This window comes from Pogoniulus pusillus, chromosome 21, assembly GCF_015220805.1.
Source record: "Pogoniulus pusillus isolate bPogPus1 chromosome 21, bPogPus1.pri, whole genome shotgun sequence".
NCBI lineage: Eukaryota > Metazoa > Chordata > Aves > Piciformes > Lybiidae > Pogoniulus > Pogoniulus pusillus.
The window spans coordinates 10,196,800-10,224,621 of NC_087284.1; the positions used below are offsets into that span (position 1 = coordinate 10,196,800).

At 42.4% G+C, this 27,822-nt stretch overlaps 1 protein-coding gene across 16 annotated transcripts in view; it reads right to left on the reverse strand.

Moving 5' to 3' along the window:
• Nucleotides 1–27,822, reverse strand: part of LOC135184794 (uncharacterized) — a 616,367-nt gene that overhangs the window by 235,131 nt on the left and 353,414 nt on the right. For 15 of the 16 annotated variants that reach the window (XM_064160870.1, XM_064160872.1, XM_064160881.1 and 12 more), the window contains 3 exons: nucleotides 24,594–24,846; nucleotides 18,088–18,251; nucleotides 7,035–7,194 (listed from right to left, as the gene is read on the reverse strand). In XM_064160870.1, coding sequence (XP_064016940.1) covers nucleotides 7,035–7,194; nucleotides 18,088–18,251; nucleotides 24,594–24,846 — 577 coding nt within the window. Of the gene's footprint in view, nucleotides 1–7,034; nucleotides 7,195–18,087; nucleotides 18,252–23,864; nucleotides 23,946–24,593; nucleotides 24,847–27,822 lie in introns of those variants that run through there. The other variant, XM_064160884.1, reaches the window with a different exon arrangement.

Here is a 27,822-nt window from a genome sequence, read left to right on the forward strand (position 1 = left end):
TTACCTGGGCTGCATTACCTTGCATTCCACACCTCACACATACAGCCTGTGTGATGAATTACTAATCAACTGTGGTGAGGCTTAATGGCATGCCAGAGTACGGGCAGCATAGTTGGCTATTCCAGATGCTTCCGATCGTCCGTATTTCCCCCCTCTCCTCTTTTCACCCACTGTTCCCTGTGGACTAAATACTCTGAAAGTACAGCAAGCGAAGTGTTTCAGAACCATCTGGCCAATTTGATCCTACACAGTTCAAGGCCTCATCATTTCATACTTTATTTTAAACATAAAGAGGCAACAGATTGCTACACTCTTTTCTGACCTTACATTTTGTTCCATTTTCTCTAATATGCCTTTACTGGGCTGAGCCTTCCCTCTGCTCATCTCACAATTTTCAATCTCTCTTTTAATCTTCAAAAAAATATAGACTGCCTCCAATAATTTATCCCAGATGAGCATCAGACCTTATATACACAAATCACTAGAAGTTCAGGGAGACATGGCCCTAATTCCTGCCTTCTCCTTTGCTTACACAGACAGATGGATATTCTGGCCCTACTGGAGTCAGTGCAAGTTTTGCTGTTGTCTGCAAGGGGTCAAGACTTCCCTCCTACAATTTCTGTAAGTAGAAGGATGATTTTTTCTTAGTGCCCAGTTTTATTGATTGCCATGGTAGACCTGATAGGTCCAAAGTAATCTTATACGTGTCCTGCCCTGCCTAGGCATGCTTTTCTGCTCCACCAGAGAAGCAAGCATGGGAAAAGAAGAGAAAAGAATCTGGAGCCACTAAGTTTAAGGACTCTGGCCTGCCCAGGGTCCTGTGGTAAACGAGGTACACACACTTAGCCTGTGCCTGCCTTGTGCAAGGCCTGTGCTTTTCCCAGATTTGGGTAAAAGCAAGCCTATGACTTTGCCTAATACGGTAAAGGTTTGGCTAACTGCCATTGACTCACCTCAACATGCTGAGCTGAACTGGACTAGACTAGCAGGGCAGTTTACCTATGCTGGTTAAAATAGTTGTCTGTTACCCCATAATAACGCAGTGATTTATTCATACTGGCAGTTAAGGAGTTAGGTTGGACATTAGAACAATTTCTTTACCAATAAGGTTGTCAAGCACTGAAACTGCCTTCCCAAGGAAGTTGATTTAAAAGATGTGTAGATGTGGTACTGAGGGACACTGTTTAGCTGTGACCTGGCAGTGTCATGTCAACAGCTGGACTTGATCTTAAAGGTACCTTCCAAATGAAACAATCCTGTGATTCCATTACTCTAAGAGAAACATTACAGTTCTCTCAGCTGCTTTCAACAACGTTCACCTGTGGCTGAACAGCTTTGCTGGAGCACAGACTACCTGGAGGCTCATGAAGCTTCCTCTAAGACAAGAAGAATAGTTAACCTCCTCGTAGTAAATGGGTTAAATGACCTCCTCTCTGCCAACTCTCACCATGCCAACATGTCCAGCATCGTTCCCCTCTCTTGCCCCCGCTGATTCCACTAGCAAGGGCAGGATTTTGCCCTCAACTATTCACAAGTAATTAATGCATTATTGAACAAGAATAAATAGATAGCAATTAAATAACAAGTATTAATGACTTATTTATTAGCATATTAATAGTTGGCCTGAGAGTAATAAATGCAAATTAGTGTAAAGTGGTACCAAAAATTGTGTCGATAATAGGCCCTGAAGTAATCTTGTGTGTTCAAGATAATTACAAATATATTTTCCTTTCAAAAAACTACTGCTGGGTAATTTTTTATGGTTTGCTGTAATATCATTTCAGAATTAGAAAATTAGCCCCAGTCTCATTAAAATAATTTTGCAGTGCATCAGGCTTTATTTCAAGTGCAAGTCTCACATTATCTTCTTGCCTATAAGAGCTTGCTTTTTTCCCCCTTTTTTTCAGATGCTCTCTCAGTAAGCAAACCTTTTGGGCCTCTGCTTGGTCTACTAACGGTGCTGGTTCAGCTTCCTGCTTCTACAACTTTTCTCATTATTAGTAGCATTATAATGTAGGCAATCCCACCAGAAGTAGTGGCGGTACCTTGAGGGCTAAATCCAGTAAAAATCACTGAGAGACAGACTTTTTTTCCCCACTTTTAAGCTCTGCAGACTGTAATTCACTTGATGAATATTTCTGAGGCTTAAAAAATGAATAAAGTGGGCACTGGACAGCTGAGAGATCCCATTCAGAAAACCATCCCTGATCACAGGACATTAGGGCTTGGAAGAGACCCAAAGAGATCATCGAGTCCAACCCCCATGCCACAGCAGGACCAGACAATCTAGCACAGATCACAGAGGAATCCAGACAGGCCTTGAAAGTCTCCAGAGAAAGAGACTCCACAACCTCCCTGGGGAGCCTGTGCCAGTGCTCTGTGACCCTTACAGGAAAGAAATTCCCCCTTGTGTTGAAGTGCAACCTCTTGCGCTGCAACTTACACCCATTACTCCTTGTCCTATCATAAGGAGCAAGTGAACAGAGCCTATTCTCCCTACTCCTGACCAGCCCTCAGATGTTCATAAACAGGAACACCTCCCACTAGAACAGGTCACTCAAGGCCTCATCCAACCTGGCCTTGAATACCTCCAGGGAGGGAGTATCCACAACCTCCCTGGGCAATCTGTTCCAGTGTTTCACCACCTTCACTGGAAAGAACTTCTTCCTAACATCTAGTTTAATTTTCCCCTCTGCCAGTTTAAACCCACTAGTCCTCACCTTGTCATTACAAGACCTTGTCAATAGTCCCTACCCAGCCTTCTTGTAGGCTCCCTTCAGATACTGGAAGGGTACTACAAGATCTCCTCAAAGCCTTCTCTTCTCCAGGCTGAAGAGCCACAACTCTCACAGCCTGTCTTCATAGGAGAGCTGTTGCAGCCCTTTGCTCATCTTTGTGGCCCTCCTCTGGACTCACTCCAACACTTTGATGTCCTTCTTGTGTTGGGGGGGTCCAGAACTCTGTCTATTTATAACTGGTTGAAGAATGAGGGTCCAAGGCTTCCTCCTAGCATAGGTTTCACAAAACACTCTTTCTGTAAATGTTTGTTTCTAGAAATGTTTCTGTCTGTGTAGGTGGCATTTTTACTTCTTTGCAGCTTTCCTTGTTAGAGGCATTGGGAATGACTTCTTTCAAAACAATCAAGGGCTTTTGTTTATGGTAAGGGGCTTTGGTGGCTTCCAAACCACCACTTAAATGTGATTGTGGCTGCATAATCTGTGTACCTGGAAATATAATTCGTTTTGTGGCTAATGAAGGTCCTAGGGCAGAAATTTATGAAAGGTACACTTTTCCATGGGCTAATAATTGGGTCGATAATATTAAGCTCACAGGCTCATTACTTAATTGCAAGGGCAGATTATGAATACAGCTTCTAAAATGTATTTTAATGAAAAACACTACATCCTGACCTAATCATATCAACCTTATGCTATCTAATTAAGGATGCAAAAAATCATTAGAGTTGCAAAATGTTAGTCCCAGCTCCATCAGGCTGCTAGCTGCCCCTTCATGAATATATATATTTTTTTACTCTATGATAAATAGTTAATGAGGTAAAAATGACAAAATTTGCATGTAGGCAAATTAGTTTTATAGAGTGATGTCTTCCCAATCTACCAAAAGTGACCTTTTTCCTATCAAAAGAACAACTGAAAATACCTTGAAATGATGGCCTGGATGTCATTCCACAGATGACAAATTGCTTCTCCCAACAACATAAAAATTATAAAATGCAATAACCTTAAATTCTCATCATACTGTAAATGTGTCCTCTGCTGCTGCATTTATCAATTTAATAAAAGGAAATTAAGCATATTATAAAATGCCCATTTATGGGGCAATTTTTAATCCCAGGAATAAAAATGAGAAGCACATGGTTAATAGCAAGAAAATATTGCAGAAACGTAGACCTATTTTTTTTTTCCAGGAGGTCTGACTGACTATTTACTTGAATGACCTCCATTTAAAATATATTTTTTATATGGAGTGATGTAAGATATGGCAGTCTCATGCTTCCCCTTATAAAAATTGCTCACAGTTAATTTGGTATCTTATTTAAAAATTAACACATTAATAATGCACGCAATAAGGCCCAGTGATGTGTCTTCCATACTGATTGCTTTGTGCAATTAGACATACAAAAAGAGAGGGGCAAGATAAATACCTTATGTAAATTCATGGCAGGAAAAAAAAAAAAAAGGAAGAAAAAAAGGAAAGGTCTTTCAGTATCTGCAATGCCTCGGAGCACAGAAGACCTGAAAATACAGTTATTGGTCTTGCAAGGAGACATTCCATGTGGAGAACATATTTCTGGAATGGAGCAGGTTTTTATTGCAAAACTAGATTTGCCAAAGAGCTAACAAAACTTGGTTTGATGGTTTTCACAGAATCACAGAATGATGGGGATTGGAAGTGACCCTCTGCAGATCATAGAGTCCACCCCGCTGCTAAAGCAGGGTCACCTAGCGCAAGTTGCCCAGGATCACACCCAGGTGAGTGTTGAATTTCACTGGAGAAGGAGACTTTACAAACTCTCTAGGCAGCCTGTTCCAGGGCTCATCTTTTCCATCACAGTAATATAAATAAGAAAACTGAAGTAGAAGGTTAAGGTTTGAGGTTTGTGAAGAGCACTATTCCTTTTTGTTTTGGACAGTAGTCTCCACTTGCAAAATCCCTGTGTTGTGGGGGAGATCCTGTGCCCACTAAGGTCAACAGTAGAGGTTCTACCGATACCAGTGTTAACGCACTCTTTCCACTTTACTCCTATCTGCTCATATAAAATAGTCTGCACCAGTGTATCCCACTAGAGAAGAGGAATATCTAATGCTGTCACAGCCTGACATTTGCTTAGGACTGATGTAAAGGAAAAGGCATGAAAGTCATACAGATGTAGAGAAGACAGGAATCCGAAACTTGGGGACTTAAAGGTATGCATCACTGCACATCATCAAAGGAAATGTGTGCTGCTTCCCACGTAGCACAAGGAGTCCTCCAACTCTACTCTCCATTCAGCTGCACTTGGCTGAGAGTGAGGTCATTTTAAAGCATCTCGGACTACGGTCAGGTACCCACACTTCAGTATGGTGTTCCATACATGCCAAGCTGCACACTGAGAGCAAAACTAAGCATTTAAATATGTCTATAGCTATGGGTCACGTTTTTCAGTGGTCTGTCCTCTGAAGCATGTCTTATAGTAGGGGCCAAGCCAAATTTCTTCCATTCAGAGTCAGACTATCTGCAGACAGAGAAGTAATTTCTGTTTCCATCCTTTTTCATTTATCTTTACCCACATCCTTTCCTTCTCCTCCCTCCACTTCTCTGTTTTTCTCCCTTCTTAACCCCTCGTGCAGCCCTTTTTCTACTGCTGCAAAAAATTATATGCTGGTAATATCATTAGCAAAGTACTCAGCACTTGAAACAGAAAAGTAGTTGTTTGCAGTTGCCTTATCCATCCCTTTTTTCCATATGGCATTTGTAGTCCTGGCATGTAAAATGAGGGCCACTATATATATTCTTTGACCTTACTTAATAGAAACCAGTCATCAGTGGCTATGCTTTGGCTTAATGCAGCCCAAAAAAAAAAAAAAAAAAAAAAAAAGAAAAAGAAAGTTGTTTTGCTTACTGGTGTGAAAAAATGGGAATGTCTGGGACAGGTGGCTGTGGTACCACATTCCTTTCTTCAAACCTTTTCCCTCCTCTCTGTTGAAATGCAATGCGGTGCTCTGCTCTTTCCCACAGAAATTAAGCTTAGTGAGTATCTGCTTTTTCATTCAATTGGCACATTCACCTTTTTATTTTTCCTTTCAGGGTCCAAACTGTCATCACGAAAAAAAAAAGGGGGAAAAAAGAAAAAGGGGGAAAAAAAGAGGAAAATAATTACAGCTGTGGCAGATGTTTATAGCCGTGACAACTGGGGCTATGTATTTATATAAAGTGCTGATCTTTCAGAGGTAGCTATAGAGACTTGAATAACTTGCAGCTCCTAACCCAAAATCAGTTGGTCCAGGAGGGAAAAGAAAAAAAAGAAAAAAAAGAAAAAAAAAAAAGAATGTGAGGGGAAGGCAGGGAAGGAGAAGAGAGAGGAGATTCCTGTCTGGTATCTGTTGATTTTTCACTGAAGGAGGATGGTTACTGAACAAAGCATTGTACACAGAGATGCTCATACATGTATGAAGAACACTTTAACAATTGTCCACAAACTGTTTTATAGTCTTATGGAATTAGTAATACTGATAGTAAGCTAGAAAGCAAAGAAGAAACAGTCCCTCACAGAGGGAAGACAGTGTTCCTCACAGACTTCTGACTCCATCATCTCTCTTATTTTCTGTTCTCTGAAAGCAATCATAATCTGAAGCTCTTTTTGTGGATGCCATCCCCAACATTGGACATTTTGCAAACACAGTTATACCTCCCACACACCATGTCTGTGTATATGGGACTAAAGTATGATAGAAAAAGAGGAGGAAGTATGCTGAAAATCAAAGTAGAGCAGACCATCTTCAGACCTCTGCTACCTCCCCCTGCAGATTTCCAACTCAGTCCCCTCCTCTAGGTGATCCTGTAAGGAATGGGCCAGGAAGGAGAGCATGGCTTCCACATGTGACTCACCAAATGCTCACCCCATCCTCAGGGCAACCCCATCCATGCTCTTGCAGAGATCTCTTGCATGGATCTCCCCAGTTTGCTGAGCTGGCTGAGAAATTATTTGGGATGATGCTGGCATTTAAAGAAGTAGTGACTCCCTACAACTCAGACAAGGATCAGCAGATGGCATAGATAATTTTTGACATCAGTGATGCCGCTAAGCCTTTGGGTGTTAAGCAGATTGTAACCCCTCAGGATGCTCAGACAATGCACAAGCAACTTCACAAAACTCTCCTCAACAGAACATGCTTCTTAGCTCCTCCATTCAAAGAAGCACCCCAAGAAAAATTTTGTTGTATATCCAGATCCTTTTAGGTAATATCCAGAAGTGAAAACATTCATTTGGACCCATATGTCACAGACTGCATTTGGAGACTCTGTCTACTCACCACACGTCTTTCACCATTAATTCCTCTCCACTGCTCAGCCCTCTTCATAATGTAGCTCAGCTCCTGGCTGGAAATCTCTAAGTCCAGTGGAACGAAGAATGTGCCTTCCTCCCCATGAATGCGCTGAAATACATCCAACAGCCAACCTTCACTGTGTACCCTGAGGATGGAAATGACACATTTATTTCATCTTTGAAAGAACTCTTCATGAAAAAAAAGGAAAAAAGTTATCTTGCCCTTTTGTATTCCAAATCTAGATTTTCCTTCATGACTACACTGTCTACCCATGAGCAAGAAGTTTCTTTCCCACAAGTCCTCCAATATGCAACCTTCTCCAACCCTCTGGAGACTTTACAACCCCTGAATCAAATCACACAAATTTAAGCAGCCATTTCTTTTAATTACTTCAAGATATTGACTTCCCCAAAAGATTCTGATCTTTCTTCCCTTCAGGAATGCCCAGTGTCTGTCCCTCACATTGGGCCGGGTAACTAGTTCCAGTGCTTACATGGAGTACCTCAGTTATGCATGAATGGAAGTCCTGTTGTGCCTGAGTTCAGTAAAGGGCAAACCACATCATATAGAGAGGAACTACTCAACATTTTTTTTAACCCCAAGCCTGAAGTCTATACAATCTAAACTTCTCTTGATGTCAGAAAAGCTCATTTTGTTTGTTGGCTTTGTCTTTCGATGGCATTTCTGTGCTGTGGTAGGGAATTGAATAAGCGCCACACAGTAAAATTCCCTACCACAATAAAGGCTTGCTGTGTGGTATTTCTCAATGTAGGTGAAACCAAGAAATATTGTGAGGCTTTTGGAAAAGCCTAGTGTCACATTTTTAGCCTTGGATGAACTGTGAAACTTCAAACGCTGTTGTTTAACTCAGATGGAAGCTCTTCAAGTTCATCTCTTTCTTACATTTACTCTAAAACCAGAGGTTCAGAAAAATAAAGATCAGAAAATCTGGAGTCTCAGGCTTGGATACTGAACTGAGGCCTTTCCTTTTGTACCCTCTCCCATGTTAATGCTTTATGACAATTCAGCTGTTTGGTGTCAATGTCAGCTTTTCCACCCTTCCCAGAGCCTGGCTGAGTAGTCATGAGAAGCACAGGAACTGCTGTGTGACACTCCAACTAAGAAAACCCCCCAGGTTTCTGTGGGGCTGTGTAGATCTTTCATTTCTTGGCAGGTGGAAGATAGAGCAGAGCCACAACTCTCTTGACTCTCTGAACTAACCCTTCTCATCATACAGTTGACCCAATCCTTGAGTTTCAGCCTTATTCTTTGGTCTTGTATTGGTACGTACATGCTAAGCAGAATCACAGAATGTAGGGGCTGGAAGGGACCTCAAAAGACCATCCAGTCCCACACCCCTGCCAGAGCAGGATCACCTATACCAGATCACATGAGAACACATCCAGGTGAGTTTTGAAAACCTCCAGAGAGAGAGACTCCACAACCTCCCTGGGCAGACTGTGCGGTGTTCTGTCACCCTCACAGGGAAAAAAATTCCTCCCCACATTTATGTGAAACCTATGTCTCAGTTTCCACCCATTGCCCTTTGTCCTGGCATTGGTTATCACAGAGCAGAGCCTGGCTCCAGCCTCCTGGCACCCATCCTTTACATATTTATAAATATTGGTGAAGTCACCTCTCAGTCTCCTCTTCTCCAAGCAGCAGAGACCCAGCTCCCTCAGACTCTCCTTACAGGAAGATGTTCAATTTCCTTAATCACCTTTGTGGCTCTGTGCTGGACTCTCTCAAGCAGTTCTATGTCCCTCATGACCTGTGGGGCCCAGAACTAGACACAGTACTTCCAATGAGGCCTCACTAGGGCAGAGTAGAGGAGCAGGAGACCTCTTTCAACCTGCCAGCCTCAGCCCTTCTAATCACCCCAGAATGGCACTGGCCCTCCTTGCCACAAGAGCACATTGCTGGCTCATGGTCAACCTCCCATCAACTAGGACCCCCAGATCCTTTTCCTCTTCACTGTCTTCCAACAGGTCAGTCCCTAACCTATATTGACAGCTGGGGTTGTTCTTTCCCAGGTGCAAGACTCTACACTTGCTCTTGTTGAATTTCATTACATTTCTTCCTGCCCAACCCTCCAGCCTGTCCAAGTTTTCACTGACTGGCAGCACAGCCTTCTAGTGTGGCAGCCACTCCACCCAGTTTGGTGTCATCAGCACACTTGCTGATAGTGCACTCTGTGCCCTCATCCAGGTCACTGCAGAGCAGTGAGTTGGTCAAGTTTATCAGAATGAAGGTCACGTTTGCATGCATCTCCCCTTGCAGCACATACAGTGATTGCAGGGAAGCATGCTTGGGGAGGTGCTTAGTACAACTTTGTCTACAAATGTGATTTATCATGTCCTGGTTTGAGCTAGAACAGAACTCATTCTGTTCAGTGGCTTTGCTTTTCATCTCAATCTCTTCTTGGTGACAGTGCTTTCTGAAGTTAATGGAATCTTTTTACAGAGAGTGGCTGCTTCTAGCAGTGATAATGCTGATAGTTGGAGGTGCTGCCAAGGGCTGAGGTGTAAAGAAGGTCTTGCTTAGACCTGTCCCTGTGCAAAGCAAGGCCACTGATAAATCATTTGTGCTGCATTGGGGTGCAAAAAGAAGGAGGTGGCAGAGCAGAGAGGAGTGTATAGGACATGCAACCCTAAACTGACCAACATTGGCTTCCATTCCATGTAAATCATATTCAGTATAAAGCTGAAGGACAACAAGAACCAAGCCTCTTCTTTAATGGTCAGTATTCAAAGAGAACTCTGTCTCTTCTGCCTTTGATCCCACTCTGTGTCTTCCTGAATCCAGTCAGTCTATCACTGACTTCTGTCTGGGATTTTCCCAGTGCCTGTACCCAGAATCAGTGGCAATGATGACAAAATTGCCATTGAGGGAGTTGATTCAAAATGAATTAGTATCTATTTCTATCTATTCAATTGTATTCTTATTATTTGCATTAAAGCTGTTTAAGTTTTCTTTTCCAACTCATCACTCTCTCTCTCTTATTCCATTTATCACAGAATCACCTGAGTTGGAAGAGATCTCTAAAGGTTATCTAGTCCAACCCTCCTGCAGTGAACAGGGATATCTTCAACTAGATCAGGTCACCCAGAGCCCTTTCAAGCCGCACAATAAATATCTACAGAGATGGGGTCTCAACCACCTCTCTGGGCAATGTTCCAATGTTGAACCTTATTGTAAAGAACTCATTCCTTATGTCCAGTCTAAATCTAATTTCAAACCATTTCCCCTTATCCTGTCACTGCAGGCCTTTGTAAACAGTTCCTCTCCAGCCTTCTTTCAGACCCTCTTCAGATACTGGAAGGTGGTGATTAGGTGTCCCTGGACCTTCCTCTTCTCCAGGCTGAACAACCCCAAGTGCCTCACCCTGTTCTCGAGAAAGGGGTTAATAGAGAGCATCTGTCACTCAGGTACTGGACAGCCCAACCCTAATCTTTGACAACGTGGAATAGAAATAAGGAGATGGACCAACAGTTTTTCAACTTGACCTCAGAAGGAGCCTTAGCTTTCTTTTCAAAGAAGAATATGTACCTTAGGGTCAGGCTCTATATCCAAGCACTTCTGTAATGGAGTAGCAAATACTGATACTGAAATCTGGCAGCCTGCCTCAATATCAGCTATGGGATTTCTATCCCCTGTTTTGCTGCAAATGTGTGCTCTGTACCTTTCTTCTCACCCTTCATTTTTTTGATATATTCTCTTTTTTTTGAAGCTGCATGTGCTGGCTTAAGTCTCATCAGAATATTTTAATAAGAGAAATCAAACTAGTTGTAAAAAGAAAACAATGATAAAGCCTACCATTCACTGGTTTGCTAAAAGGGATAAAAAGCCAAAGTACAAACAATTCTTCCCTCTTTGCTTCTGAGTGCTGGATGCCTTTGCTTCTCTCTCTAACATCTTATCTTAACCTTGACTAAGAGATAACACATGAGCCTTGCTGGTTATTTTCTGTCTGGGAGAGAGAGGGTGGCATTAGGCCCCCTTCTGGGCTTCTTTTGTTTATCCAGGAGGGCATTTTGGACTTCTGTATTATTTCTAAATTGTAATTGTAAACATCTCTAAATATATTGTGTATATATGCTTGTAAATTTCTGGAAGCATAGCTTTAGCTTACTTCCAATCCATCTGAGCTGCTCTGGTAAATTTTAACTGGGAGGGGGGAGGAGTTCCAAACCCATCACATTGCAGCCCTAAATTTGCTGTAGTTTACAGAGATGCTCTTGTCAAAAGAGGGGAGCAGCTGGAAGATAACCTAATCAAGATGTAGGTAGTCACAGAATCACAGAACTTTAGAGGTTGGAAGTGACCTCCAGAGATCATCGAATCCAACTTCCTTGCCAAGCAGGATCCCCTAAGGTAGTTCACACAGAAATGCATCCAGGCAGGGTTTGAATGTCTCCAGAGAAGGAGACCTTCCAGAACCTATCTGGGCAGCCTGTTCCAGTGCTCTGTTACCCTCACTGCAAAGAAGTTTCTCCTCACATTGAGGTGAAACCTTCTGTGTCCCAATCTGTAGCCTTGTGCTGGGAACATAAACAGACTGGCTAACTAGAAAAGGTCTCTGCCAGCCTCTGACATTCTCTGATTCTAGGAAATAATAAGAGATAGCTCTAAAGTGTGAAGTGCAGTGCAGTGTAGGATACTAAACTATCCTAAAACACGCTACAGAAAAGAGGATTTTATATATATATAAACCTCAAACTCTGCATGAAGTAACTGTCCAAATTCCTGTGTCTTCAAACTCAAATTTGTCTCAATCCCTGGATCTACATGAGATGTTCTTTAGACACAATAGATGCATTTTTGCAAACACTGACTCACAACTTAGAAGTATCTTATGTTCAGCTATAAAAAAACAGCAGTCAGGCTGGTGGGCTTTCTGGCCTTCTGCTCATTCTCAAACAACAATACTCTATGGTGTTCATCTCAGAAATTCTAGGTCAGCAATTTAAGTGATTTGCCACTTATCTTGCTAAACAAGAAAAAGACCTCACCATTTATTTAAGCTCACTAAATGTAACAATCTTATTTCAAATTAAGTAAAATTTAATGCAGTTAAATTACTGTCTCTTTGCTGCCATAAACATTTTCTATATGAAGATTTTAAGCACATGGTTATAAACAATATAATTAACTTTGAATTAATTAAGAATCACGAAGCCTGCTTTCCAGCTTTGTTCCTTTTGCCCAAAAGTACTCAGCCTGCTTCTGTTACCTGATTTAATTTCTTTTCTTTGGCACAAAAATTAATAAAACACTTCTTCTTGTGTCTTAATGTGACATCTTATAAATATGAAAGTAATAATTTGTTGTTTTGGTAGGCCTGATGGGCCCAAAATAGGCTTATACATGTCCTGCCTTGCCTAGGCATGTTTTTCTGCTCTACCAGAGAGGCAAGCGCGGGAAAAGGACACAAAGGAACCTGTAGCCACTGAGTCTGGCCTGCCCAGGGGCCTGTGGTAAACAAGATACACACACCTGCCTTGTGCAAGGCCTGTGGTTTTCCCAAATTAGGGATAAGTAAGCCTATGGCTTTGCCTAATATGGTAAGGCTTGGCTAACTGCCATCTTGATTGGCTATTCTTGTGTCCAAAGAGCAATTAATCTCAGCCCACATTGAGGAAAGGAGATAGGCAGGTAAACAGCATAATTTTGCTCACTTCCCTGCTTTTTGCTGTTCTCTCCCTGCTGTGCCCAGCCATGCCCTGCCATTGCCTGCTGCTATTGCACACTGCCTTATTGTTTGCTGGTAAACTCCACTGATGCGAGTTACCAGGAGCAGACCCTGAATGCCTTCATGCAATCGGCCTGTGTGGTCAGCATGACATCGTGCTGAAACTGCATGACATCCTGCCTCTACACCTGAAAGTTCTGCTTGGAAGTCCTGGACATACAGATCATCCAGAAGAGCCAGGAGACCAGGTCAGAGATTGTCTGCCCTTTCCCCAGAAGCCAGGAAAGAACCAAGTCTCAACGTCCGACAAGACAGAGTCCCCTGAAAGCCTCTGGGCACTGTCAGAACTGTGGCTAACTCCCATGAGTGGGTAATAATAATAATTTCTGAGTAAATGCTTAAATGCCTCTTTGTAATTCTCCATTGCCTTCTGCCATAGAGCAGAAATTGCTCCTTGAGCCCATCTACTGGGCAACTGGCACATTGACCGCAAGCAGCATTTGACAGTGGGAGTCTTCCCTTTCGGTTCAATTAATGTTTATATGTTTTGCTGGTAATTAGTAGATCTGGACATTATCCATAGAATGTTTCCATGATCGTGTAAGAACTGAAATATTATTAAAATTAGTGGCCAGGGGTGGGGAGAGTTCTGAATACCAAAATTAATAAACAATATTAACTTTGGAAAAAATATCATCTCACGTTAATTAATTTCCCCTCTGCAACATTTGTGTTGCTAATGCAATAAAGAGCAAATCAAAAGCTATTTTCTAGAGATGAGACCCATCATACCTCAGAAATTAATTTATTTATCAGAAGGAACAGAAAACACTGAAATCATTTGCTCTCCAGAATGAGATCAAAAAATGGACTACTCAAAAATTTATACAAATCAAAAATTGAAGGGAGTTTGAGTAGTGCAAAATAATTTATTACTACTTCACTTGAGCCTTTCTTACCCTTTTTTTTTTGGGGGGGGGGGGGGAGGAGGGAGGGAAAGAACTGCAAAAATACATAAATAATTTTTCTGTTAACATTGAATAATGTAGACTTTTGAAACTTTTCCTCCAAAGAATAATCCAGTACCAGAAAATCTGAGCTCTTTCCTGCAAGCTTTTCTAGTTGAGATGAGTTTGCATTTTCTCACAGTGCAGAACACATTTCACCAACAAGGTCTAGTGGAATTAGAATGAAGTAACTACAGTCAGTGCCATTGGAGTCTTCCAAATATAGTTAGACTATCTTTCCATGCCAAGTGTAGTAGAGACTCCCAAGACAAGCCAGATTTATTGAATTATTTTGGTTTATAAAGATTCAACTGCCAGAGAATGGCTCCTCTCCAGAGGAGCCACTTGGAGAATAGGGGTTGCTTAATCTTGAGAAATGGAGGCTCAGGGGAGATCTTTTCACCCTCTACAAATACCTGAAAGGAAAATCTAGCATGATGGGGTATGGTCTCTTCTCCTGAGTGAGAGGAAATGGCCTCAAGTTGCACCAGGGGATGTTTAAGCTGGATATTAGAAGAAACTTCTTCACTGAAAGAGTTCTCAAACACTGGGACAGGCTCCCAAGGGCAGTGTTTAAAAGACAGACAGGTGTGGTTTAGCACTAGAATTGGTAGAGTTAGATAATGGTTGTACTTTATGATCTGAAAGGTCTTTTCCAGCTGAAACAATTCTGTAATTCTCTAAGTAGATGCCTACTGTTGTTTATGCCCTGCCTATGATTTCATCAGCTTCTTGGGTACTCATCAGTGCTGCCATGAAGGTTTCTAACTGTGGCTTTGGTGGTCTGGTGTGTTCACTGTTCTTATTTCATCTTTATACACTGCTAAACACTTCTGCTAAATGGCAGGTCACTGAGCAATGTGCTCTGATGGCCAAGAAGGCCAATGCCATTCTGGGGTGTCCTAGAAGGGCTGTGGTTAGTAGGTTGAGAAAGATTCTCCTGGCACTCTACTCTGCCCTGGTGAGGCTGCATCTGGAATACTGTGTCCAGTTTTGGGCCCCTCAGTTCAAGAAGGACATAGAACTGCTTGAGAGAGTCTGGTAGAGACAGAAAGATGATTAAGGAAATGGAACATCTCTCTTACAAGGAGAGATTGAGTGAGCTGGAGCTGTGCTGCTTGGAGAAGAGAAGCTTGAGAGGTGACCTTACCAGTGTTTATAAATATATAAAGGGTAAGCACCAGGAGGATGGAGCCAGGCTCTGCTCTGTGATACCCGATGCCAGGACAGGGTGCAATGCATGGAAGTTGAGGCATAGAAAGTTTCATGTAAACATGAGGAGGAATTTTTTCACTGTGAGAGTGACAGAACATAGGAACAGCTGCCCAAGAGAGTTGTGGAGTCTCCCTCTCTGGAGATATTCAAGACCTTCCTGGATGAGTTTCTGGGTGATGTAATATAGGTTATTCTGCTCTGGCAGGGGGTGTTGGACTGGATGATCTTTTGAGGTCCCTTCCTGCCCGTAACATTCTGTGATTCTGTGTAATTCCAATTGGTAGCACCAACTCTACCATGCAACAGCTGACACTTTCCCTGTGGAATAGTGTCCTAGGGCACAGAAGCCATCTCACAATATTTATGTTGGTTTACCTAACAAAAAGATCACAGTATCATCAGGGTTGGAAGAGACCTCACAGATCATCAAGTCCAACCCTTTACCACAGAGCTCAAGGCTAGACCATGGCACCAAGTGCCACGTCCAACCTTGCCTTGAACTGCCCCAGGGACGGCGACTCCACCACCTCCCCAGGCAGCCCATTCCAATGTCCAATGACTCTCTCAGTGAAGAACTTTCTCCTCACCTCCAGCCTAAATCTCCCCTGGCGCAGCCTGAGGCTGTGTCCTCTTGTTCTGGCGCTGGCCACCTGAGAGAAGAGAGCAACCTCCTCCTGGCCACAACCACCCCTCAGGTAGTTGTAGACAGCAATAAGGTCACCCCTGAGCCTCCTCTTCTCCAGGCTAAGATGATGTGGTGAATGCCATAAAAAAACCCACAAACATTTTCTGAGTGGAGTGACATCACATGTGAATATCTTTGGGATTTGTCTCTTTGGAAATAGTCACACAAAGGCTATAACACTATTTTCTATTGTAAGCCAATGCTCTCATACCAGTATGCAGGAAATAATGTAATAAACTTTTTAAAAGGTGTTAATGTTGTCATTAATAAGCTGTCAGTGTACTCAAGAGTCCAAGTCAAGTGTCCTCGCTGTACTGGGCTGTGGACACACAAGGGTGAGGAAGTCGATGCAATTTCAGAATCTCAAGGTGTAACTTTGCACAGACTCCAGCATTTAAAATGTCTTTTTTTGTTATCAAGCAACTTCAAAGACCTTATGCACTGTAACAGATTTTGTTACCTTCCCTTTGCTATTGTATTTTGCTATAAATCATTTTAAAAATGTGTTGTACTAAGACAACTTTTTTCCCCTAGTAACATTCTAGCCCCCAACCCCTTTATTGGAAAACATTATGGGAAAATTGATCCAGAAGGAAAGGAATCTTTGATGATCTTGCACCTGTTCCTCAGACAATGAAGATGTTGGTAATACTCTCATAAAAACCTGCTTTACAAATGTTTTAATTTAAATTAATTTTCCTGAGTAATAAACGACAGCAGCTAAAACTTATGAAGCTATTCAAAACTATTAAGTCAATGATTAAGAAGGCATTAAGATCTCAAAAACTAATTAACTAGACTACCAGTACCTTGGAGTTGTGTACAGCTTCCAGGAATGCAGGAGCTTTGAAATACTTTGCAGAAATTTAGATTGCCATATATCTTCTTATGCCTGCTGCAATGAAGTTTGTGACAAAGAGACTGAGGGATGATTCTGTCAGGTGGAGGGTGGATGAGGTGTGCTGAGCTTCTCTATTCTTACACCTGCCTCTATCTTAGTTTTGCATACAGTTTTTCCTTGGCGCTTGCCAACGCTCCATGTTTGTCCTGGTTTGAGCTAGAACAGAACCAATTCTATTCAGTGGTTTGACTTTTCATCTCAGGCTCTTCTCAGTGACAGCACTTTCTGAAGTTAACAGCATGTTTTAGTGGCATCAATTGTGTTGCTGATGAGGAAATAAGTGGCTCCCTCCCTATTTTATGGTTGTGGTGGTTTGAGGAGTCTCAGGTGCCCTTAAGAAGACCACAGAGATGCCCAAGGGGATGAACCTGGTCATCCCCAGATGTCATATGTGTTATTCAATCCCACAGTCCTGCTAACCCTTTATAAGTGAGCAGCAAAGTCAGCTCCTTCCCTTTTTGGATCTCCAGAGAGACTCATATTTGGGTAGCTATGTAGAGTAAATTGGCCGCAGTCACAGCGAATGCCCAGCTATGCAATCAGGCCTGCTTGGGCTAAATGGGAGACAACATGGGGGGAGAAAGTGAGCACTGGGGTTTGCTGGGTTAGCTTGCTTGGGGAGAAGGCTTTTTGGAGAACTCCCATGCATCCTGTATCTGCATTAGGAGTTAAGGATTCATATATGCCATGCCTTTTCCTGTTCATCTTTAAATGAACTTTTCTGTATTATTCTCCAATTATAGATTCATAGAATGGTTTAGGTTGGAAGCGACCTCAAGGATCATCTACTTCCAACCCCCCAACATGGGCAGGGACACCTCCCACTAGAGAAGGTCACTCAAGGCTTCATCCAACCTAGCCTTGAACACCTCCAGGGAGGGAGCATGCACAACGTCCCTGGGCAACCTGTTTCAGTGTTTCACCACCCTCACTGGAAATAACTTCTTCCTAACATCTAGTTTAAATCTCCCTTCTGACAGTTTAAAACCATTACTCCTTGTCCTGTCATTAAATAGTCCCTCCCAAGCCCTCCTGTAGGCCTCCTTCAGATACTGGAAGGGCACTACCAAGTCTCCTCAAAGCCTTCTCTTCTCCAGGCTGCAGAGCCCCATTTGTAATCTGTCCTCATAGCAGAAGTGCTCCAACCCTCTGAGCATCTTCATGGCCCTCCTCTGAATTCACTCCAACAGTTCAATGTCCTTCTTGTGTTGGGGACTCCAGAACTGTGCACAGTACTCCAGATAGGGTCTCAATTCAGCAAAAGCATTATTAATTTACAGCTTTTTAAGTAAAAAAGAAAAAAGGATAAAATAATCTAAGTCTGTCCTGCTCTTAAACAAAAAAACATGACAGCAGTGCCCACCAAATATCAATATACTAAAAGGTAAGCAGGAGCCAGCCCCTCCTTGACTGTCTGCAGTACTAGGATATGACTGTGGGACATTAATCTGCCTTTTCTGATGTCACTTCATTTCATCATATTGGAAAAAGAGCTTGAGCCTAAGTTCTTAGAGGAATAATGAGATAAAGAGACATACCTTAAAAAGTACAGGTACAACATCGCCGATGAGATGATGAATAGGATTGTATAAAGCATCACAGTGATTAAGACACCAGGAATCCCTGACTCCTCTGCTCTTACAAAGACCCAGTAGAGTTTTGCAGCATCAGCAATGGGTTTCTCTACACTGTTTCCAAGTCGCTGTCACAGGGAAGAAAAAACAAGCAGAAAAAAAACATAGCATGAAAAAATACCAAAGCAGATCAAACCATTTACCTGTAGACACAAAAGGACTTGAATTTCTCTGTAAGAGGGATTTAACTGTAATATGTGGGGCACACAGCTTGAAACTTAGCAGTCTGCCACCCAGATTTTGAAATTCACCATGACATGTGAGCTGAATTATTTTCTGGCTTATTTTAGTACAATTAAAATCTACCCTATGGAGGAGGCTTAATGAACAGAACCCTTGTCAGAGTGAAAATACTCAGGGTTAGCTTCTGTAGCATACTTGAAGAGAAGTGGAAGGAGGAGCAGGCTGAAATTTGCCCTGTTTCAATGACCACAGAGGCATGATTTATACTGCCGTGTTTAGAAGTGCCGAGTGAGCAGAAAACACTTGTGCCAGTGCTGGCCAGTCTCAAAATGACTTGCCCTTATCACAAGAAAAATACTGTTTCCTAGCAGACTCAGTAAGTTACATTATTTCCTACATGTTTTGGAGGGTGTATACACACCCAATTTTTAGGTGCTGTCAGTGTTTGGTGCTATCACTGGAAAACAAAAGTATTTATCATGTTATCTAAAATGCTAAATGGAAGTAGTGGGGCATCTGCATGTGCTGCTAGCTGACACCTGGGGTAGCTTTGCCACTAGCCTTGCAAACAACAGCAGCAGTTAAAGAAAGTATTGGATTCACAAAGCTTCACTGAGACCCAATGAGGTGAGAAAAATGGAGACATGAACTACAAGTAGATCAACGGGGGTTTTGTGAAGTTTTGCCCAAAGGGGTTGACCTTTTTTCATTGCAAAAGAGACAAGTTCTCCATTATGAAGCAGTATTTTAATTTATGTACATGCATTATCAAGCCTGTCTGAAGCATTTTAAGTCAGAAAATCCAGTGTTCTCTTCATTCCCCATTCCTAGTGTCCATCCAGTTTGAGAAACCACAAAGAACAGCCTAAAAACATTGAATAACCAACAAGCATCAGCATTATTTTATGATATAGCTCATTTAATTTCTTTCTTTCCTGAAGAGAAATAAAGACACCATGAGACCTGACTAACATACTCACACTGCTGTAGTGGAATTAAAGGTACCTCTTAACTGTACAACATAGCAACTGTTAGGTTGTATCATCAGTAGCTTCTCCAAAGGTACATGTCTAACACGGGCCCTAATCAATTATGCTATTAACAGTTTAAATTCAAACAAGTATAACTATTTCTGTTCTACTGAAATTGAAATTAATCCCTTGTTGGTCTCTTCTCCCAGGCAACCAGCAAGAGAACAAGGGGGGACAGTCTCAAGTTGTGTCAGGGGAGGTATAGGCTGGTTGTTAGGAGGAAGTTCTTCACAGAAAGAGTGATTTGCCATTGGACTGGGCTGCCCTGGGAGGTGGTGGAGTCACCATCCCTGGAGGTGTTCAAGAAAAGCCTGGATGAAGCACTCAGTGCCATGGATAGGGTTGGGTGCTAGGTTGGACTGGATGATCTTGGAGGTCTCTTCCAACCTGATTGATTCTATGATTCCTTAGCATACTAAATAGTGATTAAAAACTAACATTCATAGAACAAAAATAATTTCATTGCCAATCAGGTACTTTATGTATTCTTTTACAAAGACTTACAAGGAATCCTGAAGGCTTTGTAGCACTCTATATTTCATCACACTTCCAGTAAACCACAGAAAATTATTTAAAAAAATATTAATTTCCTCTTTTTCTTTTTCTCTACCTAGTTCTTAAGGACAAGCTACTGTATTGACATATTATTGCCCTCTGCTGGATTGATTCAGAAGAATTCAGCTACACATCATGGATCTTCCACTACACAGAGCTAAAATAAATTCCTCTCTTCACCTTTTTTCTTTGTAAAATGACCCAAGTGACAATCTGTGTCCATGTTAAATCACACTGACACATTTTGCAAGTGTGTGAAACTGCATCACCAAAAAAATCCTCTATTTAGCATTGAGAGAGGGAGCCCAGGAACATTCTTCCTCTGTGCTCAGCACTGGTTAGGCCACATCTTGAGTACTGTGTCCAGTTCTCGGTCCCTCAGCCTAAGAAAGATGTTGAAGTGCTTGAATGTGCCCAGAGAAGGGCAATAAGGCTGGTGAGGGGGGCTGAAGCACAGCCCTACAAGGAGTGGCTGAGGGAGTTGGAAGTGTTAAGCCTAGAGAAAATGAGGCTCAGGGAAGACCTTACTGGTCTCTACAACTACCTGAAAGGAGGTTGCAGCCAGGTGAGAGTAGGTCTCTTCTGCCAGGCAATCAGTTATAGAATGAGGGAACACAGTCTCAAGCTGTGCCAGGGCAGGTTTGGCCTGGATGCTAGGAAGAAGTTCCTCATAGAAAGAGTGATTGGCATTGGAATGGGCTGCCCAGGGAGGTGGTGGAGTCACCAGCCCTGGAGGTGTTTAAAAGGAGACTAGATGAGGCACTTAGTGTCATGGTTTAGTTGATTGGAAGATGTTAGGTGATAGGTTGGACTTGATGATCTCAAAGCTCTCATCCAACCTGGTGTATTCTGGGATTCTGACTTCAAGAAACCTGTGCCTTTCTGAACAACTTGGCTAGACTAAGCCTTAGAAAGAGTAAAATTTTTCTCCCTGTGTTTTTGGCTACCTTTGCAATGACATGGAAAATAAAGAGAAGACATTTAGCCCAATGTCAGTGCAGACTGAGATTCTCGAGTGCAGTTCTGTTACCTCTCCACACTTTGCAACATGGTCGTGGAAAGTTCAAGTCCTAGGAGGGTAATGGCACACAGAGCAGTCACTAACTCAGATCTGTATCTATCCTTAAAATGAAAAAAAAAACCCAAAGAACCAAACTAACCAAACAAACTGTTACAATACATTATCTCCAAGTTCTGTTTCATTTCCAGGTTCTATCTTCTCTTGCAAAAAAAAAAAAAAAAAAAAAAAAAGCTGCCTGCCTCCACTATTTTCTTCCCAGAGAGTCTCTCTTGCAAGGACAATCCTCTGCACAGCAGCCATGTCTTGACAGCCCTCCAGAGCGACAAAAGTCTATTTGAAGAGCAAATAAGAATAAATTTCTCTCTTATCCTAGCAGTTCTTTGTGGTAAGGTAAAAATAGTGTGAAGCAAAGAGATTGTGTTAATCTTTCTGAGGTTCTCAAAACCATGATCCAAGAAAGGTGACTTTGTTTGCAATTGTTTTAATACTATCTGTCAATATCTGTCTTTGGCACTCATCACACCACAGAGCAAGGCTCATATGAACACTTTGCAGTCTCTGTATTTTTTTGATGATGACATATATCCACATGGCTAAAGGGATTCTATACTGTGATTCTTACAAGCTACAGAGAGACCAAGTGATCAGTTCTGGGAAAGCTCTGGCAGAACCAGAACTAAAATTGCATTCTCCATAATCATAGGAAAGTTTCTTATCCCTGGCACACCTTTCTAAAAGCTGCGAGTAAATCAATGCACACCTCATAGAATCACAGAATCAAGCAGGTTGGAAGAGACTTCCAAGATCATCCAGTCCAACCTAGAGCAACAGGCACAAAACTGAAATGCAGAAGATTCCATCTAAACATAGGGAAAAACTTTTTCCTTTGTGGGTGTCAGAGCACTGGAACAGGATGCTCAGAGACATCGTGGAATCTCATGTCTCTGGAAAGATTCAACATCTGAATGCACTCCTGGGTAGACTTCTTCTACAGAATTGACCAGGTTGGAAGAGACCTCCATCCAGTCTAGCCTATCACATTAGCCCTATGCAACCGACTAGATCATGGCACTAAGTGCCTCAGCCAGTCCTTTCCTGAACATCTCCAGGGATGGTGACTCCACCACCTCCCTGGGCAGCCCATTCCAATGCCAATCACTCTCTCTGGCAAGAACTTCCTCCTGACATCCAGCCTAGACCTTCCCTGGCACAACTTGAGACTGTGTCCCCTTGTTCTGTTGCAGGTTGCCTGGGAGAAGAGACCAACCCCCACCTGGCTACAGCCTCCTTTCAGGTAGTTGTAGACAGAGTATATTGAACCATGCAAATATATAACTGGCTCTATAGTCTTCCCTTAATAATGAAAAAATAAAATTAGTCAACAGAGGAGCCTTTGTCTCTAGGGGTATCTGTCATCTTTTGTAAGTATTAAGGCCATTCAGGATACTAAAATACATTCTAGAACTAAAATAACTCATATTACCACAACAAAACATTTTAAGAATGCTTGATCTAAAATAGTTTAGCAAGTAAAGCTGAAATAGCTGCTGAAAGAATGCCAGGGGGTAAAAACAACACCCAAAAAATGACAAAAGCAATAATGAAAACACATGTAAGAGGTAGAGTTTCACTTTGCAAAGGATGCCCATAGTACATTGTGTAATTTTTGAACAAATGAGTTTCTACCAAAGATAATCTTGGTGGGTAAAATCATCAAATCTTCAGTATGAAATACAGAGAGAGGTGTGGTTTTGTGATGGTGTTTACTTACTTTACTAGGGTGCATCAAGAAAAGTGTGTCCAGCAGGTCTAGGGAGGTTCTTGCCCCCCTTCACTCTGCCCTAGTGAGACCACACATGGAATACTATATCAAATTTTAGGCTCCCCAGTTCAAGAGAGACAGGGACCTGATGGAAAGAGTTCAGCAGAGAGCCACGAGGATGACTGGGGGACTTGAGCACTTCCCTTACAGAAAGAGACTGAGACCCCTGGGGCTATTTAGTCTGGTGAAGAGAAGACTGAGATGAGGTCTCATCACTGTGTTCAAATATCTGAGGGATGGTTGTCAAGGGGATGGGGCCAATCTCTTTTTGGTGGTCAGCTGCAATAAGCCAAGGAGCTTATTGCAGCTGGATAAAAACTGGAATACAGAAGGCTTCACCTCAACATGAGGAGAAACTTCTTTACAGAGAGGATAACAGAGCACCGGAACAGGCTGCCCAGGGGGAATGTGGAGTCTCCTTCTCTGGAGACTTTCAAACCCCGCACGGACGCAGCCTTGGCAGGGGAGTTGGCCTCAATGATCCCTGGAGGTCTTTTCCAACCTCTAAACTTCTGTGATTCTGTGATCCATATCTCACACTTTCTGCTGAGCAAGCAAAAAAGCCCTCTTTGAAACTGATGTTGAATCCAATGTGACTATTACTGACCATAATTCCACTGGAGTCAATGGCAGTGATTTTCACAGAGTGTAGAAAAGACAAGGCAGACCCCAGCCTTTCCTCCAGTATCAGAGGGAGTCCTTTTAAATATTTAGGTATTTCTTGTCTGGATATTGGGGAAATATAATATAATATTTTCATCAAAGTACTTACAAGTGAAATTCAATTCTGTGCACAGTTTACACCATGAAATTTAAAAATAGAGAAGAAAACAGTGGGTTGTCCAAGCAAAAAGTACAGTGTGTTGCCACAAGCTTAAAATACTTCCATTATCTCCCAAGTGAGAGCCAATTAAATTTCTTGAACGTTTTCATTTTAATTTTCAAAGCCACTGCAAGAGGAAACACCATGTGGAAAAATCTTATTTTTAATAGGACTTCTTAAAAGCACAGCAGAGGTTCATGGATGAGGAGCTGAGACCCACAGAAAGAAGGATGTCATCAAAAGGCAGACAAGGGCAGAGCAACAACAATACTATACCTGGAGAAGTGCTCTCAGCACTCTATGCCCATCAGAAGGATCTTGTACCACCTACAAAGTGAGAGCCAGATCTCAAACACACACTCTGGAAGACTGGGCACTACCTTGGATGTGGTAAAAGTCCCCAGCTGCCAAAGTAGAGGTGGCCTACACAGCATGTAGCTATGCACAGAGAGCTGGGAGCTTTGTTCTCATGATCTTATTTGTGATGAAGCTCCTTTCTTAAAGATATCTCTCGATCACACAAGTCTTTTTTAAGTGTGTTAGCAAATTATATTACTCACCCTGTATACCAGAGAAGGCCACAGTAACCTCTACTTTCATTCATTTTGTCTGTTTCAGTGCTTAGAAAAATCTGAAGCACTAATAATAATCAAGACTGCTCATTAATCCATCTCTATTAACATCCAAAATTGAAGTAATCCTTTTCAAAGCAGATGCAATCATTCCAGTGGTGGATTTGCTTTCTTATCTCCATATATGGCTTGTGCAGTGCTCTTAATTTTATGGAGAAACACAGTGACTCCATTAGATGGGAATTTTGTTAATAAAAAGGTAATGTATAACATTATTATTTAATTTCTTTTTAACTTTCATGTTCCATTGCCAGGGGTGGAATTTCATATCTTTCAGTGATTCACTGAATAAAACAAACTTCTACGTCAAGGTCTCATGTCCAAGTTATTTTAAGTGACTTACCCCCAGGAGTGAATCCACTACAAACACTGCCAAGGGGTCCAGCACTGTCCAGAGTCCCATAGCTATGATAAACTTTGACAAGAAGGAAGGGAATGAGTCAAACAGCTGCTGACAGCCCCATCTGATCAGGATCATAAGAAGCAGCCCAGCGTTCAGGGTTAGGGGTCCCACCACAACCATGACCAATTCTTCACTGGTCTGCAGTAAGGAGTTCTGGTAGCACAGTTCAACAGTGTGAGGGAAAAGCTGAAATCTGTAAGTAAGAAAAACAGAAATAGTTTGTCTGTGCTCCTGGGAAAACCATTAGAAAAAAGAGAATCGTGCACACAGCACGTTGCTTTCTAAAGTTGCATCCCTGTCTTGGTCACAACTCTGAACAAAAACAGTATGAAGCTGCTCAACAGGATTATTTCTCCTCCTCCTGCCTCCATGTCCTCTGATCCCCTCTGAATCTCAATTCAGCAAATGGACATCCAGGCCCTTGAAACTATGCAGGCAGGGTTCTTGGAAGACCTTAGCTCCCAGAAGCACCAACATGAGCACAGGCACTCACCCCTCTCTGCTTACTGCATCATTTTTCAGTGCTGCACAAAGCAAAAAACATGATATCAAAGACATAGTTTTTAGCATCCCTAATGTGACTGGAAACGTCACATTGCTACCATGAGATGATGGAACTTGCAAAGCTCACATAATGAGAAAATTTGTTGGCATTGCAGGAGACAGGAGATGCATGATTTGGGGACCTATATAAAGATTCTGAAATTCATGGCAAAAAATGCCAAGTCTATTAACATCACTTAAATTCTGCTCTTAACTAAAGGTGAAGTGGCTTGATTCTCTCTTTGGTACCTACTCATGAGCGTTACTATGTAATTGGTAGGACTAGGTAGTGCTCTCAACTCAATCTTACATTTTACAGACACACAGCTACAGATTGGGATGCTGATTCCAGGGCATCTTGGCCTGAGAACATTATTCTTTATCTAGCTGACTGCCTGGGACAGCTGTGATTAGTGGCTTTGAACATGACCACTGCTCTCTCACACATTGCTTCCTTCTGTTGTGTTTCCTTTGCTTCCACAGACTCTTGCTGCTTGGCCTCCCAGAAGTTTTAATGCCAGCTGGCTGAGCCTGCCTGGGCTGTGCAAGGCCAGAAGGGACACATGACTGGCTTTGCATTAAGATCTAGAAGATCATCTCAACAACACTCTCCAGAATTTGCTCAGACACCACGCTCACGTTGTAGTCAGCAATCCCAGTATCATAGCAGGCAGAAGGGGCACAGAGTTGCATGCCATTGGCTCCTGATGACTTTCTAGGGAGACCATGTCTGGAGTACTTTCTTCAGTTCTAGGCTTCCCAGTTCAAGAGAAACAAGGAACTACTGGAAAGACTCTAGCAGAAAGTCATGAAGATGGTGAGGGGACTGGAGCATCTCTCTTAAAAGATGGAGAGACCTGGCAGTGTTTATCCTGAAGAAGACTGAGATGGAATCTTGTCAATACCTAAAGGGCAGGGGTGAAGAGGACGGGTCCAGGCTCTTTTAAGTGCTGCCCAGTGATAGATCAACAGGCACAAACCTGGAATGCAGGAGGTTCCACCTAAATATAGGGGAAAACTTCTTTCTTTGTGGTGTCAGAGCACTGGAACAGGGTGCCCAGAAACATGGTGGAATCTCCTCTCTCTGGTAAGATTCAAAACCTGAATGCAGTCCTAGGTAGACTTCTTCCACAGAATCACAGAATTGACCAGGTTGGAAGAGACCTCCAAGATCATCCAGTCCAACCTAGCACCCAGCCCTGGCCAATCAACTAGACCATGGCACTAAGTGCCTCAGCCAGTCTCTTCTTGAACACCTCCAGGGACAGCAACTCCATCCCTTCCCTGGGCAGCCCATTCCAGTGGCAGTCACTCACTTTGGCAAGAACTTCCTCTTAACATCTAGTCTAGACCTCCCCCAGCACAACTTGAGACTGTGTCCCCTTGTTCTGTTGCTTGTTGCCTGGCAGAAGAGACCAACCCCACCTGGCTACAACCTCCCTTCAGGTAGTTGTAGACAGTAATGAGGTCCCCCCTGAGCCTCCTCTTCTCCAGGCTAAACAACACCAGCTCCTTCAGCCTCTCCTCATAGGCCTTGTGTTTCAGGCCTCTCACCAGCTTCATCACCCAGTTAAGCTGCTTTAGCAAGGGGGTTGAACTAGCTGATCTTCAGAGGTCCCTTCCAGCTACTAGTGTTCTGTGATTTTGAGCTTTGAAGGGAAAAAAAAATCTGCTGGAAAATCTTCCTTTCCCTGAGCATGACAGATCTTCGTTTGCTCTGCAAACCCATTGCTTTACCCCATAGAAACTTACAGAGGAGCAGGTATGTATCACACTGTGATTTTTCCTATTCATGGCAAGTAATGGCAAGTAATGATTTTCCTGGAACTCCTTAGAGAGCTCCAGTTCCTGAGCTAAAGCCAATGTATCATATAGTTAAAATATGTCAACTCACTGCAGTCCTCCCAGTAAAACTGATATATCAAAGTGAAATTCTTCAAAGTATTTTTACTCATAGATCACTTTGGTAACATCAAATACGATTTAAATGCTTCATCAGTTTTGTGCACGTCTCAGGCATTTTTAAATACTTGATGTAAAATGATAAATTATTCTTGTGGAAGTTGGATAAGCTGCTGGGTATCTCAGAAGGGAGAGGAATAGGTATGACACAAGATTCATAAATGGCCAGATCTTGTTCTGAGTTGAAAATTCACATTTCTAACACCTTCTCCTTTCTGTTAGATTCACATTGACACAGCAGATCACCTGGAGTTTGGATTATGTGGTTCCTTATTAACTAATATCATAGAGCCATAGAATAGAATGGTTTAGGTTGGACTCGACCTCAAAGATCATCCCACTGGAACAGGTCACTCAAGGCCTCATCCAACCTAGCCTTGAACATCTCCAGGGAGGGAGTATCCACAACCTCCCTGGGCAACCTCTTCCAGTGTTTCACCACCCTCACTGGAAAGAACTTCCAGACCTACTTCTAAACTTCCCCTCTTCCAGTTTAAACTCATTAGTCCTTGTTCTGTCATTACAAGACCTTGTAAATAGTCCCTCCTCGGTCTTTTTGTAGGCCCCCTTCAGATACTGGAAGGGCACTAGTAGGTCTCCTCAAAGCCTTCTCTTCTCCAGGCTGAAAAGCCCCAACTCTAATAGCCTATCCTCATTAGAGAGG